The 14,368-nt window shown below is 40.5% G+C and overlaps 1 protein-coding gene across 2 annotated transcripts in view; it reads left to right on the top strand.

Moving 5' to 3' along the window:
* The window catches only part of LOC124163067 (serine-rich adhesin for platelets-like), a 191,343-nt gene that overhangs the window by 111,589 nt on the left and 65,386 nt on the right, over nt 1-14,368 (top strand). Inside the window, exon 1 of one of the 2 annotated variants that reach the window (XM_046539855.1) lies at nt 7,978-8,510. The exons of the other annotated variant lie outside the window; for it this stretch is intronic. Within the exon in view, the coding sequence (XP_046395811.1) occupies nt 8,348-8,510 (163 nt within the window). The 5' untranslated portion in view covers nt 7,978-8,347. Of the gene's footprint in view, nt 1-7,977; nt 8,511-14,368 lie in introns of those variants that run through there. 2 annotated transcript variants of the gene reach the window in all.

Raw genomic sequence — 14,368 nt, 5'->3', positions numbered from 1 at the left:
GAGTGCTTGAGCTATTGATCTAGCCACACTATTATTCCAGATATGACAGAAGCGATAAATTAAGAGAGATATTTTGCCGAACGGATAGATGTGGGAATTCGTTTTCCCCCGAATGATGAAGGAATTTAATGAATACTAGTCGAAATTTCGTCAGAGCGTTAACTGATAGTGTTCTAACACCCCGCGCCACACCCCTTTTTAGGTGGCCAGCGGGGTAGTATGTAAATGTAGAAGTTGAGCCCTCCTACATAGAGTTTTTATCCCTCGCAATTATATGGAGTGCTTCAAACACATTCCACCAAATAGATATTTTAATAAATGCTATGCGTGTGGATAAACAACAGGCGAGAGAGCTGTCTCCATATACCCAAACAGGTGTTTACGGTTTAAAAGAGATCCTCCGTTGACTTATCACGCGAAGCTATATATATATGTCACGGAATTCAGACCCCTGCTGGTCGGCTACCGTTTCCAACCTCAACGAAAGGATAAAAAAGAAACGATGGACAACTGAGCCACACCAATAGCGTGATGAGCACCCAAACGACCCTCTACGAACGGTGCAGTTGCGACTGGACAGCCAATACGAATCTTAATGGCTCTGCGGCGGAGGGATGGGGAGATATGGATACCGTTTATCGTCCATCGGGGAGGAGAGTAGAGGTGGAACGGGAGAATCGCACAGATTCGACTTCGGCCATTACGACGGGTTAGAAAAAAGAGTGCACACACACTCACACCAACGAAAGAGCCAATCGCGATTGCTGCGGCGGAGACATTGGGATGGAGGGAAAAATATGACCGCGGACAAAACTGCGAGGCCAGACTGGAAAACGGCGGAAAAAAAGCAATCTCGGTGAGCGTGAGTCGGCCCTTGGTACAAATCACGGCCATCGTCCCGACCGATGAGTTGGTGTAGGCGGAATTCAACCATTATTCGGGCGTTGGGATTCACTCGGGTGACATTGCAAGGTATAGAAATGTAGTATTCAAGTCTGACCTTTATTGAAAATGAACGCATTAAAAAGAGAAACATTTTTTATGCAATGTAAAAATAACATATATAATTTTTGTATTTACTGATAAAATGACTGTTCCATTTCTGATAACCATTCTACTAAACGTGAGAATTGCGGAGTTTTCAATCATGAAACGAAATTTCATAAATGAATCGAATGAAGCCTACCATACATATGGCAAATTTTCATTGCTACTTCAATGAAAAGTTACAAGGACGAATCGATGAAACTGATGGGGAAAAATTAGCCGCCAAGGCCAAACTTTCTATAAAACATTTTATGAACCGTGAGGATTAAGAAATTCTCAATCACGAAATGAAACATTGGTGGTTACCGCAGAAATGAAAAGATTCATTTCAACTAAAAAAATAAATCATCGGTTTAAAGCCTGGTGATGAAGATTAATATAAAGGATTGTGATAAAAAATGCGGCGCATTGCAAGTTTTATTATATAATCAAAAAATCTAATTCAATAATTTGAATAATGCGAATACATTCAAATCAAATTTTATAAAATGAATTAAGAACATAACATATAGACATATAGATGTATAACATATAAGAACATATAAATGAAGAACCCTCAATTAATTCATTTGAGTAATTTTGCTGAATTTGTAATCTAAACAGTTTGAATTCTTATCCGCTATCATACTCATTCTAACCCGAGAAGAATTCGTGAATATTTCTTTATTTGAACGTGTACAGTGAATTTATTTCGATGACATTTTTTATGATAAGAAAAAGGGAACTTAAATCACCCGAAAAATATAAACGTGTGGTTTACTAGAAACTTTATTCTTCAACTGAGTAGAAGAGTTTCAGAATCTGTAAGAGAAATTGTGGGACTTAGACACAACTTTCTCACACTCTCACAGTTTCTTTGATCTATCGACTAAATCACCAAATCGAAAAAAAGCTCGGTAACTGTAAATTCAATTCCACGGTGTTATCTAACCAAATCAGCACAGCTTGAAGCAGTGCCGCGTCAATATTAAATACCCAGTAAAAATAATAGCAAATGTTATCTAGTAATCCCATTCTTGTTCACTCTTAAGTCCCTGGGTATGATTCTATCAAACACGAAACCAGTATACCTGATGAAAAAGAGAAAATGCTCCAATTTTTTTCAGTTTCATCTAAAGACCAGCCTCCCTTCTGCGTCCAAATATATTTTTTCTGGTGTTCCCATAAAAATTGCGGAGAGTATAAGAAAAGTTGAGAGACAAACGTAAAGAGTTGAGCCTACTATAAACTGCGTGGTATGGAAACGGATTATTAAAACGAAGGACAAAGTTACAGCCATCAAGGGATCCATGCTTAAGCCTGGGTTAAGGTGAGTCGAAATATTGATTACGAACGCATGGCTCCATCCACCCAATCCAACCCTCTCCTCCACCTGCCACCCTTTGCGTTGGCTCTCGTCCGCGTGTATGTATGGGCGCACATGAACTTAAAAGAGTAATTTTAGCTCGAGCCGTCCAACACCCTCCCTACCTCAACTCCGAGCCGTCCAATCGGTCGATTAACGTGTCTATTCTCCCACCACTGCGATCAGTACGACGGATGAGTTGGGTGCGACGAGGAAGGTTGGACGCCCAACCCAAAAGGGTTGGACTGGGATTGAGGCCCGATTAACGTAGCCCGTAGCAAACTTTGGAACGGCTTAGGGCCCCGGAATCAACCTTATCGTAGGGTATCATTAAATGTCATTTCGATCTAGAGCCCAACTCAGGAAGAATTCCAACTATTTTCTAGCCATATAACATAACAATGAAACGGCAATGAAAATGTAATAAATTTATAATGTAAAAAATGTGTAAAATAAAAAAGTAAGTTGAAATTCTTTTCATTATCAGAGAATAAATAAGGATTTTTAGAGGGATTGAAGAAGTGACCGTAATATAATTTGCTAACGAGTCAAACCGTAAGGCAAATGGAGCATAGCTTACGTTTTCTAATGAACGCAAAAATATATTAAAATGCTTATCAAAATTCGTCAAATTATTACAAATGAATGAAATATTAAGTTAATAATTATAAACTAGATTTTTGCCCAATCTCTTCCATTGTCCAGTTCGCCGCGCCATATCCTAAGTAAAGACAGCCCCAGGTCGCCTATCAGGAGAGAGATTACAGTTCCACATAAATATCTTATTTACGTTATTTTTACAATGTAACTGATTACAGTTCCAAGCTCCCGAGCAATACTTGTGAGGGTATGATACCCATAATGTATTCGATTAGTGTGTGTCATCCAAGTCGTGGACTTTCTAAGTTACTCGGTTCCCGTTGCATTTTCTACGACCTGAGAACTTCGATAACGGAGCGGACAAGAATGGAGAACTTGCAAGGTTTTGCTACAGCCATTTCATTCCACACATATTATAGTTCACCAATATTGTTCCATATATATACCTACTTTTCTTATAAATAAGTGACCTTTATTTATTGAACAGCGGTGAATCAAAGACAGGGCATAGTTTCTCACTTCTCTAGTAGTTAGAAAGACTCACTCTTTCCGAGATAACTCTGTTTTTTTTCAAAAGGTTTTGCACTAATGAAGTAATTACATTATTTTAATAATAACACAAATGTAATTGATTGAGAAGCATACTGTATTAACGAGTCGTCAATGAAGTCACACGCCGCCAAAATTACACCTTCCGCCACGGAGTTAAATAACGCGGCTTTTTTTTTCAATCTAAACGCAAACGAATTGACTAAAATTGCGAAAAATAATTTTGATTTCATTTAAAAATTTAAAATACGACTAGCTTTTAATTGATGCTTATTTCTCTTCATATAATTATTTTCAGCCAAGATGTAAGCTTTCAAACTCGTTCGCTTTCTTTTCCAAACGGACAGGCCTCAGTGGAAAAATTTAGCTTCCAAGGGTTCCATATCCGATAAGGCTTGAGAGCTGGCTGCTCGGGGAATATAGCCTTGTAGAAGTAAGAAATAATGCACTATGTCCTAATTCCACGCCATTTAATTAAATCACGAACAGATTTCTAAGTTTTATCCAGGGTACAACCTCCCAAGGGAAATTGACGTGGTAGCGTCGATCCCGGTTGTATAAATTAAAAAAAAAACATTGTGGAATTAGGGAATTATTTCTCCCGCCATGCCATCATTCAACCAAATAGAACCTCTTGTTGTAGAAGTTAAAGCAGCCCAGATGTTCACGCAAATGCATCGTTAAGTTATTAAGCTCTCAGCGTGGTAGCATTGCGGCCCCATCTCCCGGTAATGCTGGCCTGAGTCCCCTAGGAAGCGGCCGTGACGGCGGCCGCCGCTGTGGGACTACCTCGGAGCCCTCGGAACGGCAGTTGTAACGCCAGGCCTACCCGAATTGACCCTGCCCCCTATCAAGCGCCGTTTTTCGCGCCGATGGAATTTCGACAACTATGAGAATTTTTATCTAGGTAACAAAGCGTTACCTACCTCTCGCTTTTTTGCGTTGTGCAAGATTCGTCCGTCCCCTATCTCCTCTATTTTTTTCCAAAAAAATGAGCAAGTTCTCCATTTTTTAATATTGCCTTAGGACCATACTTTAAAGAAATTTGAAAGCATTTACGCGTTCGTAAAAATGTAAATACTCAATATATAATTTAATTCACCAAAAATACTAACATAATTCACTACGCCTCATTGCTTACATCATAGTTCGGATATGAAAATATTGAAACTCATAAATTTATAACATTGAATGTTACATCAATGATGCAAGTTAGACACTTTATTAGAATTCAATCAAGGTCAAATAGTTCGAAGAAGACAATATAGAGCACACTGAGGAGGAGTCACATCGTTTTCAAGGTTAAGTGCACGTTGGTTCTAAGCTGAAGTAAAACCAAAAGATACTCAACGAGAGATTTGAATCCCACACGTATCGATTGAAAATCTAGAAGCATATGCATCGCAATTTACATTCGTGCATTCCGACCTCGGTAACCTATACAAGTCCGTTCCTCTAATTAACCCAAATTCCTCCACTCTTTACAACTCCCGCCGAGAGAGGACAAACACCTCAGCGGACCGTTCGGCACGCGAGCCACGCAAGTGCTCGCCAAGTTCGTTCGTAATTACTCGCACCTTAGATCGCCACACGGGGACGCAGGAGAACTCTGGGGCTCACCGCAAATCCCCACCGTTATAAGCGGAAGGACCGCGCAAAGGTGGACAAAAGGGTCGGGGAGAAGGAACTTGGGCTGCTTCGGTCTGGAGAGGGTAAGCGACCCCAAGTAGCGGAAGGACGACTCCGGAAGTGCTGCATGGTATATAGTTTAGCACGCCCATGTAGTGGTTGAGATGGTGGACGTGTCAGTGGGTGTGGGGTGATCACGTTATGGGGGGACGTGAGCTGGTTGTGTGCGTCGTCAGCTGAATCACGGAAATACTACGACGAGCACGGGCGATGAAAATAAAAAGGGTTTAAAATAGGCGTTGTGGGACAGGTCGATTCAGCAGAAAGAGAATTAGGGTAGGTTTTTTCTATCAGCCATTTTTTTCATTGACTTTCTAGGACAAGCAATAATCGCTAACCTCCGATATCACTCGAAGGAATAAAAAAATAAATCGCAGGATTTATGTTTTTATCGTTGGTCGATGGAGGCTGATTTTCTTAGATAGTTAATTATCAAATGTAGAAGTACATTTCTGTTCGTCGGTAGATAAACTGATGCTAAGGTAAAGGATCTAGGACTCTTAGCTGAAAGAATTATAGAAAATTTGAGTTCAGAGTCGGGAAATGTGGAATTGACTATGTTGTATCAAAGGAAATGTAAACTGCTCATGGCAACCAGAGCTGAAGATACTGAGATCAGCCTGAATTTTTTTCGGTACCAAAAATCTTAAACTGTCGATAAACAAAAAAATTGAAGATAATAGTTGCCTGCGTGTAATTCTTTTATGTATAGTTGAAGGTAGTAAATTTCGACAGGGGGTAAATTAGTGCAAATTAATGACTCAGCTACTAGTAGATCTACACTCAGCTACTACTTTTTTCAGTAGATCAGAGGACGGCATACTACGGCTTGCGAGACACATGTGGCTCTATGTTGTGGATCTTACAAAATAATACCCCATGTGGCACGGACAATCGTGTAAAGTAAAAGAATATGTATGTAATTAGTTAACGAAAAAGGTGTATTTGGAAAAAATGATATCGGTCGAAAATAAGTGGAATGGAAGAACATAAATCTAAAGAGAAATAAGCGCTTGTAATAAAAAAATAAAAACTATTTGCAAGTGAATATTTTCCTCGTTTATATTTTAAAATACTTCGTATTGATAAGCCTTTATATTCGTACGCGCTCGAGATACATGCTATGCATATTTCATACTCTACATACGCATAAAGATACAGGCGACTTACGACGAACACACTTGTCATATGTAGCGAAAAGGATTGAATATCAAGCTATCAATAGGAATTTGGGTAAAAGTGCAATGATGATATTTGATTTTGTTCACAATTACCGCTCATGCAATAGACAACTCCTCAATTGCACACCATTTTCTTCCTTCACCTCCTCTCAGCCGAACCTCACTTGTCAACCTACCCCAAGTACCCCACAAATAACCACCCAACCCAAATGGTCCATCCATTACCGGCCTCCCAGACTGTGCATATAGACGCAAATTACCTCAGTCGTCGTGCACTAACCTTAATGGCCAACCAATTAAGGAGAGAAGTGAAAGAGGCGGGAGGAACATTGTTGACGGTGGTGAGGGGACAAGAGAGGGGGAGGCGGGGATGAAAAGAGTAGACGTGACGACGGGTGACAAACCAAGTGTTTCATATTCGGGAAATCTGTGTTCGAGCCCAGGTCAGGGCAGATGATTTTTTCCGATGATCAATTCGATAGTCTTCGATGATGGAGGGTTCCTCTATTCACGATGAGATAAAATGGAATACTTGTGAAACAGCAACTTCAACGCGACGAGAATTTGTTTGAACCGTATACGGCATTTAAAAAGATAATGTAAAATTACGGAGAATTTCAATATAATTAATCTCAAATGGTGGAGTGTATAGGGCGCCCAAATTTTCCTCCTTCTATTCTTTGGTACTGTGAAGCACCATTTGTCGGAAAGGCACCCAGTGGTTGGGTTATGTCGTGAGGCACAGTGATTACGTGTGAAATATAAGGGAAGGAAAAATATAGAATAGAATATATATAAAAAAAGATAGGATTAACGAGTATCTTTTTTCGATGTTTCGATGTGGAACTCGCCCATTGTCCCTCGCCCACTCCCTCCAATCATTGGATTCCTGGGTCCCTGAGGATGATGGGCGAGTTGCACATCGAAACTTCGGAAGGAGATATGGAGAACCTTACCCGTTATGAAACCCGAGAAATCTTCAATGCCAAAACCAGATATTACATCTTCACGCAACTGACTTGGCAGGAAAGAATTTCTTCATAATTTATTTCTCGTTATGAACGTGACGACCTTCCTGAAAGCTAACCCTGAAATGATTACCTACTTAGAATGTGACCAGTTGAGCGGGAGTGATGCACCCTCTTGATGCATAGATAAAATAGTACAAACAATGCGCTCGTGTAGACCGCGTTCCTCATCCGTCGCACACCTCCCTAAATAGCCAAGAGGGGGAGGGAGTGATAGCGGGAACATTGGTAAGGAGAACGAGGGGAGCGTGGGAGGAAAAAAGGAAGCACGGTGACGGAGCGGGACAAAACCTTCGCCCGCACACCCTTCCTTCCTCCTCCCCACACCTCGGAGGCGCGCGAACGACTCGAGGTGGACAGTCCACACGCACGTGGAGGAGGCGTCATGGTTGCAATTGTCGGCGGGCAGCGGGAGAGTGGGCAGGGCCTGATCGCGGCAAGCAATTTGGGTCGAATTATCCTGAGGGGAGGGGAGTGGGACACAAGGAGGTGGGTGGGGGGTCTTGTCTTCGTCACTGGGTCGCCTTTGTTTTACACTCCTCCTTTTATCAGTCGTTGGGAGCCACTTCAGAGGACGGGCAGCCCCGCCACTAAGAGTGCCGCTCGAGTGGAAGGCATGGAGCAGGCGCGGACGACGTCGTCGAAACGTTTTCCTTTTATTCTCCTGCTTCTCCTCTCCGCGGGAAGAATGTAGCGAAGGGGCGGTAGGGAGAGAGGGAAAGGGTCGGTGGACCCTGGATTGGCGTATGTGTGCACGAGTTGTGCTTGTGATCAGTGCCTCAGTGGTTACTCCTCGACGTTAGTGACGTGAGTTACCGTGGTGAGGTGTGTTTCCCTCGGATTGGGGCATCGGTTTGTGTCGAGACCAGTGTCCTCCCTCGATTGTTTGTTGGTGTGTTCTGTGCGAAATGCCTCAGCGGGTGTCCTGGCTTTCGCCTGCGCCGGGTTCGACCCCCAGGGGAGCCTTCCGCAGGGGTGGGCAGAGGAGGTGGTGCTGGTGTTTCCGCCCGAGGCGGCGGTTCGACCCCTCAACGTGGACGCCCGCGAGTTCGAGACCCGAGCCCGAAGAAGGTTGGTCAGTTTCTCTCTTCCGCTCGACTCCGGCCCGTAAATCCGCGATAAATCATCGAAATAACTACCTGGACCGATACTAGGTCATCATCAATAGTCACCAATCCTAAAAGGTGGAATACAAAAACGATAGAGATAATTCTGAAAGCAGTGGCGTAGCTAGGAATTTCGTTCGGGGGGGGGGGGGGGGCGTCCAAAACCCGGGGGGAAAATTTTTGAAAATCAGGGTGCTGAGTAATGGGTTTTAAACTAATTTTAACACTTTTCATAATCGAAAAAACTTTATTTGTTAAAAAATATTTTCTAAATTCATGATTTTTTTAATTTTTTGTTTTCATTTATGAAGGAAAACAATTGTGTTTTCATATTTCGGGGGCTACGCCACTGTCTGAAAGCCACTAGTATTCTGCACTTCAGTATTAGCACTTTGATATTTTCCCCCACCGGATAACATTAATTATCAAGGGAAAAAGAGCGCGGAATATAAGTTAGCATTCATTTCGACGCAAGAAAATGTCCTGGGCTGTGAGAATCCTTTCTGGGCAGTGGCGGCATGATTCACGTTTGATAGTGACTCAACGTCTTCGCACAATCTCCATCATTTGCCATTCCACGCCTCTTAATCAGCAAGTGTGCGTTATTGATACAAGTGGTTTACATCACTATTATGGCACTCCATCATTCATTTGAAATAATGCCATTTTTAATATCTCCATGCTTGATCAAGGTATTACTCTGTATTTCAAGTAGCCATTCATTGAGATAATTGGCTATACCAGGCCGTGTTCACAAATGCATTGATTCCCGGACACGAGATCCACGGCAAAAGGATATTTTAAAGCAGAGACCATTCCCGCGAGATCCATAACTAGTGCACTCGTCAACATTTAGTCCGTAATATTAATGCGGTATTTCATAATATTTACTTAAAATAGCTACGCACTCTGTTTTCTGGATCATTCAACTGTCAACCCATAATATTCCAAGCGCTTCATACAAAGCTATGTTACTGGAGAAGGCTACCATTTCCAAATGGCTCATTAAGGAAAACAGGGCAAAAGAAAAGAGTAGTTAAATGTAAAAATACTCTTTTACTACATCATTGGCTTAAGAGGAACAATCTGAGACAGAAATGCTAAAAAGTAAAAAAAATAGCTTTTCGTTTTAGATAGCTAGATTTATTTCTCACAATAATTCTAGAACAATTTTTCAACAGGAATATATAATAACTTGTGCAAAATGTGGCCATCGGTAAATCAACTAAAATGTAATACTTTTAAAGAAGACTTGATCATATTTCCATGACTTTTCAACATGACATGCATATGAAACCACCTTTTATTGCAATTTCAAAATTTCCATAAGTATGGTAGCTAAGATTAGCAGGAAAAACCAAGAAGAAATAACCATAAAAATGACCAGACATAACAATAGCAGTGCAAGTATATCCCGGATCCCAAACAACATCATTTAGCAGCCACGCTCAACCACTTAGAGGCATAATTTCCACAGCTGTGGTCACTGAAGTTGTGATTTTCATTCTGGTAAAGACGAAAATTCTACTTTCGCACTGTACTGTCAATGAGGTAAATTCCCTTCACCCGTCCTAAACCTGTGCCCCCAAAAGCACAAGAGTTGTGTTGTTATGACATAAGCTCGTCCGCGGAAACCTACTTTCTAACAATTTTTACGACCATTTGATAATCTCCAATTATCGTGAGCGTGAGGCTGAAATGAAGTTATTTCCGGCAATATCCTCGGTAAAGATAACATCTCGCTGACAACACTTCCTTGAAAATTATTAATTACGGGTTTGTTGACTGGAAAGCGATCGATAAAAATATCTAAGAATTAAATAAAAAGAAGAGAGAGAGAGGAGCATGTTTTATCCGTTTGAACGTTGATACTGTTAAAATATCCAAAACTTTATAGGTAGCAACATTCCCGCTAGGCCGGTGATATTTTGTCTGTCTTTGATTTTTTGATTATGTACCGCTCAATTGATGCCTATACTATCGTTTTGATATTTCCAGGGTAATAGTAAGGTCGTCTTTATTTCACAAGCGATTTAGGACTAAATAGTCCTCTCTTACAATTAACTTGTTTAACAATCACATACATCCATGCCCTGGATGGTGGTCAAACCAACAAGGCAGGATACGAACCCGCGACCTCTAGGTTAGTAGCCGGGGACTTTACCCCGGTACCACCGAGGCCGGCGAGGGTAAACTAAAAAGATATTTTATAACATTCTCCAATATCTCAAATAAAAAAATTCTAACGTGAGAATAAAGAGGAAAGATTATCAAATTTAGTACTGATAACCGTCTCCTCTATAAACTCGCAGAAATAAAAGATGATAGCTTAAATTTTAAACGAGTAATTTGACGAAAAAATACAGTCAAGCGTGAGGAATGCGTCCTCTCAACGAAAGAAAAATGATCAACCATAATATAATCGTAGAGATGAACCTTGATTGTTGGATCGAGTTAGACCGAGTACCATGGTGCCACAAACATTAGGGTGATGCTTCTCTTTATTGAGCACCCAAGTGCCGAGGATGTCGTGAGGAAATTTCAAGGCCATTGAGCACCCCGTTGGACGGGAGGTCGCGCACGCCCTACTACCTGACACGCGAATATGTTGACCCAGGAGCCCTCTCCCATTCACACAAGTTGCTCTGATAGTTCAAGTAATAGGCTCCTCACGAGGATACAGGCAGTCATCCGTAAAGAGGGTTAAAAGTTCTATATTTCACAAAAGTTTTAAATAGGAACGAATGAAAGGTTAAAAAAAAGAACGCATTTTTATGCTCCCACTTTTCTTATCAAAGAACCAGCGAAATGAATATATGACTAGACGAACAGGTCTCAGGTTTTTCTCTACTTAATCTAACCACCTCGGTTCACGTATTAGATAAATTATTTCTGAGGTAGTGCTCACTGAAAGGGAAAAATGTTATCAAAATTAAAACTGAACTTAACCAAGTTCTGAAAAACTCCGAACCCTCGTCAATCATCTAGCATTCGCCTATCCTTGAGCTGAACCCCTATTTCCTGGATTGCATGAAAGTTGTGTTTAATGAAATACAAAGTTTCGAAACGATTCGCCTTGTTTTCCTCCGCGTAAAGCACTTACCTGCTCTTGGCATGTTACTTTAAAGGCGAGGACATTACCAACTACCAAACATATATCTATAAGGATGTTTGGAACACCATTTCTCGTTCATTATACAACGTTTGCCTATTTATGCAATGCCATTCTACTCATACTCTATCTAGTCCCGGCGTGAGAACTAATTATACTCAAAGACCTGTCCTTCGCCAAGTAGGCGCATCGTGACGTAAGAGAACAAACACGGGCGTCACGTCACCCGAGTGCCTGTCTGATGCCAGCATTCAATTTTCCACTCCTGCGATTTGAAATGAAGAACAATGAAAAGCAGAAAATAATATCGCAGTATTAAATACACGGAGTGGAATTTCTCTTATCTTGAAGGATTTACTGCAATTCAAGGATCGAAAAACCTTATGTGAAATAAAATGAAAAGCCAAAGGGTGAGATTGAAAATATAGAATTCTAGAATCAATAGATGATGAAAATGACTCGTCGTCATTATGGAATTCTCAGCAATTGAAATAAACAAGAAATCTATCAAGTCCAAAGAATATAAATTTGTAACGCATTAGACTAACAGTTCCCCATAAACCACAAAATTTATAATTTATTTTAATTGAAAAAATTTACATAAAACTGCACGCATTATGCTCCCAAAATACGCTTAAAATTTTTACTTTCCTCTAGGGTCCTATTACATCAGGGTCCTATCCAGAAAACTCCCACCACACCTTCACCAGTCGGTTAAAGATATCACCGTTTTACCATTGTTGATGCATATTTTAAGGAAAGCAATTTTCGAGGAATGAATCACGTACGGTATGTTGAGAATTCAAATGAGCCAGCAAAAATGTATATATTCACATTACTCACTAGCTTTCCCTTTTCAGAATAGATAAGTACACCGGCGTCAAAGAGATTTCCTTCGTTTTCGAATAAAAGACTCGTACTCCGTAAATTTATTGCTATTGTTATCTTCTTTTAGACAATCAGTTGTCTTCTAAGATAATAGTTCTTGTAGTAGAGAGATAAAAATCCGTTGGAATAGTGCTTAACTAAGTCATGAATCTTAGGTCATCCAAATATCGTATTGCAACAGCTCGCGGTAATGTGGAAGAAGTTAGTACTTTTGGGCGATGGAAATGGTAGATGCAAGTCTGAGATAGTAATTGAAGGGGAAATAGTTCGAAAAAGGATTAGTCAATGAAAATATAGGCAACTTAGAAAAATTAGCAACCAAGAACAGAGCATGAATATAGAAAAGCACGAATATTATAAAAAAATAAGAGACAATCTAAATAGATGAAATAATAACACAATTACACAATTCCTTTGAGTTCGCATCAGTTATTTACCTCTTTAAATGCTCTTACAGTAAAATTGCACACTATGCCGTCAAATGGCTCAATTAAGGAGCTTAAAAATCAAACCGAACAAAAAAGGTGAAATATAATGTGGAATGTAAAAAAATAATGGTGACAAATTGAATAGAATGCCTCCCATCAAATTACAAGACATTTCTTTACAATAAATCACCGTAAACGACTGCATGAAAGAAACCACTATAGTTTCTTACCACACCAAAATTTTACATAGCAATGAAATCACTGAACAAATTTTGAAAAATAAACAATAAAATATTGGTGCGTCTTATTAACACACGCGCTAAACTTTTGGAAAGGAATTATTTTCCAATATCGCATAGTTCCTGTGAAAGGGTGGAGGAAAAAAAACGACTCCAAAGAGCTTGACTTGATTCTCGAGGCTTGATTCAATCTCGCAAACACAGCGGATAACTTTCTGACGACAGTCAGTGCTTTATCCGTCATCAAGCGTCTCCCGTGGATGGTATACGGGGACAGCAAACAATAACAAAAACAAACGGTGCTCTTGTTCCCACTTGGCCTCGTAATCAAAACAACGCCCGACGTGGACAACTCAATTTCCGGACCCGTGACTTCGTGCTCGAAAACCCTAGGGTATCGCCATTCCGAAAACCCTCCACCCGTACATAATTGACGAAAAAAAACGATGGCTCCTTTCGTCCACCCTTTCACGGCTCATAGGTGGCCAACAATGCCTGCCCGTGCCGCTACGAAGAAAAGCCTCGAATCCCGCTTTGGTGGCTTTATCACCATCCAGCGCATATATTTGTGTCTTGTCCAACTTTTTCAAAGGTAAGGATGACGAATTAGCCCTAATTTCGCCGATATATTGAAGACGAAGATACGCACTGTAACATACCGTTAAATATATTGATCACTCGGCTCGTCTCTTAAAGGAGTTGGCGTACATTTTAATTAGAACACATTGCATCAAACGGAACCCAATCATATTAGCTAATACACTCGCAAATATAGTAGCTACTTAAATAATTATTCAAAAGTATGCGTGCCCAGTGTAATCTCGTGAAGATAAGGTCTAGAAAAATTACAGGGCCTAACTTACAAAATCAAATTATTACATCTTAAAATAAAAAATTTAATTATTATAATTACACGTATTTCACCACCATTAAAACATCATAGTCCTTTATTTGTAAACTAAGTTACTATATTCGCCGTTGTTTGTAAATATTTGTGCCAAATTTTTTTTGCTGATGCTTAGAACTACTCAACTCTATTTCCCTTGTCGTGCCTAGTACCTCAGCTGTTATCGCTCTCGGGTTATTCATCTCCGTTACTCCTATCGCGAACGGCCGCGTGTCTTCCACACGCGACCGAATCCTTCAGCAGATTGGT

The sequence above is a fragment of the Ischnura elegans genome, chromosome 1, assembly GCF_921293095.1.
Source record: "Ischnura elegans chromosome 1, ioIscEleg1.1, whole genome shotgun sequence".
Classification (NCBI taxonomy): Eukaryota; Metazoa; Arthropoda; class Insecta; order Odonata; family Coenagrionidae; genus Ischnura; species Ischnura elegans.
The sequence above is the reverse complement of the archived record's forward strand: the minus strand, read 5'-3'. Positions and strand labels throughout refer to the sequence as shown.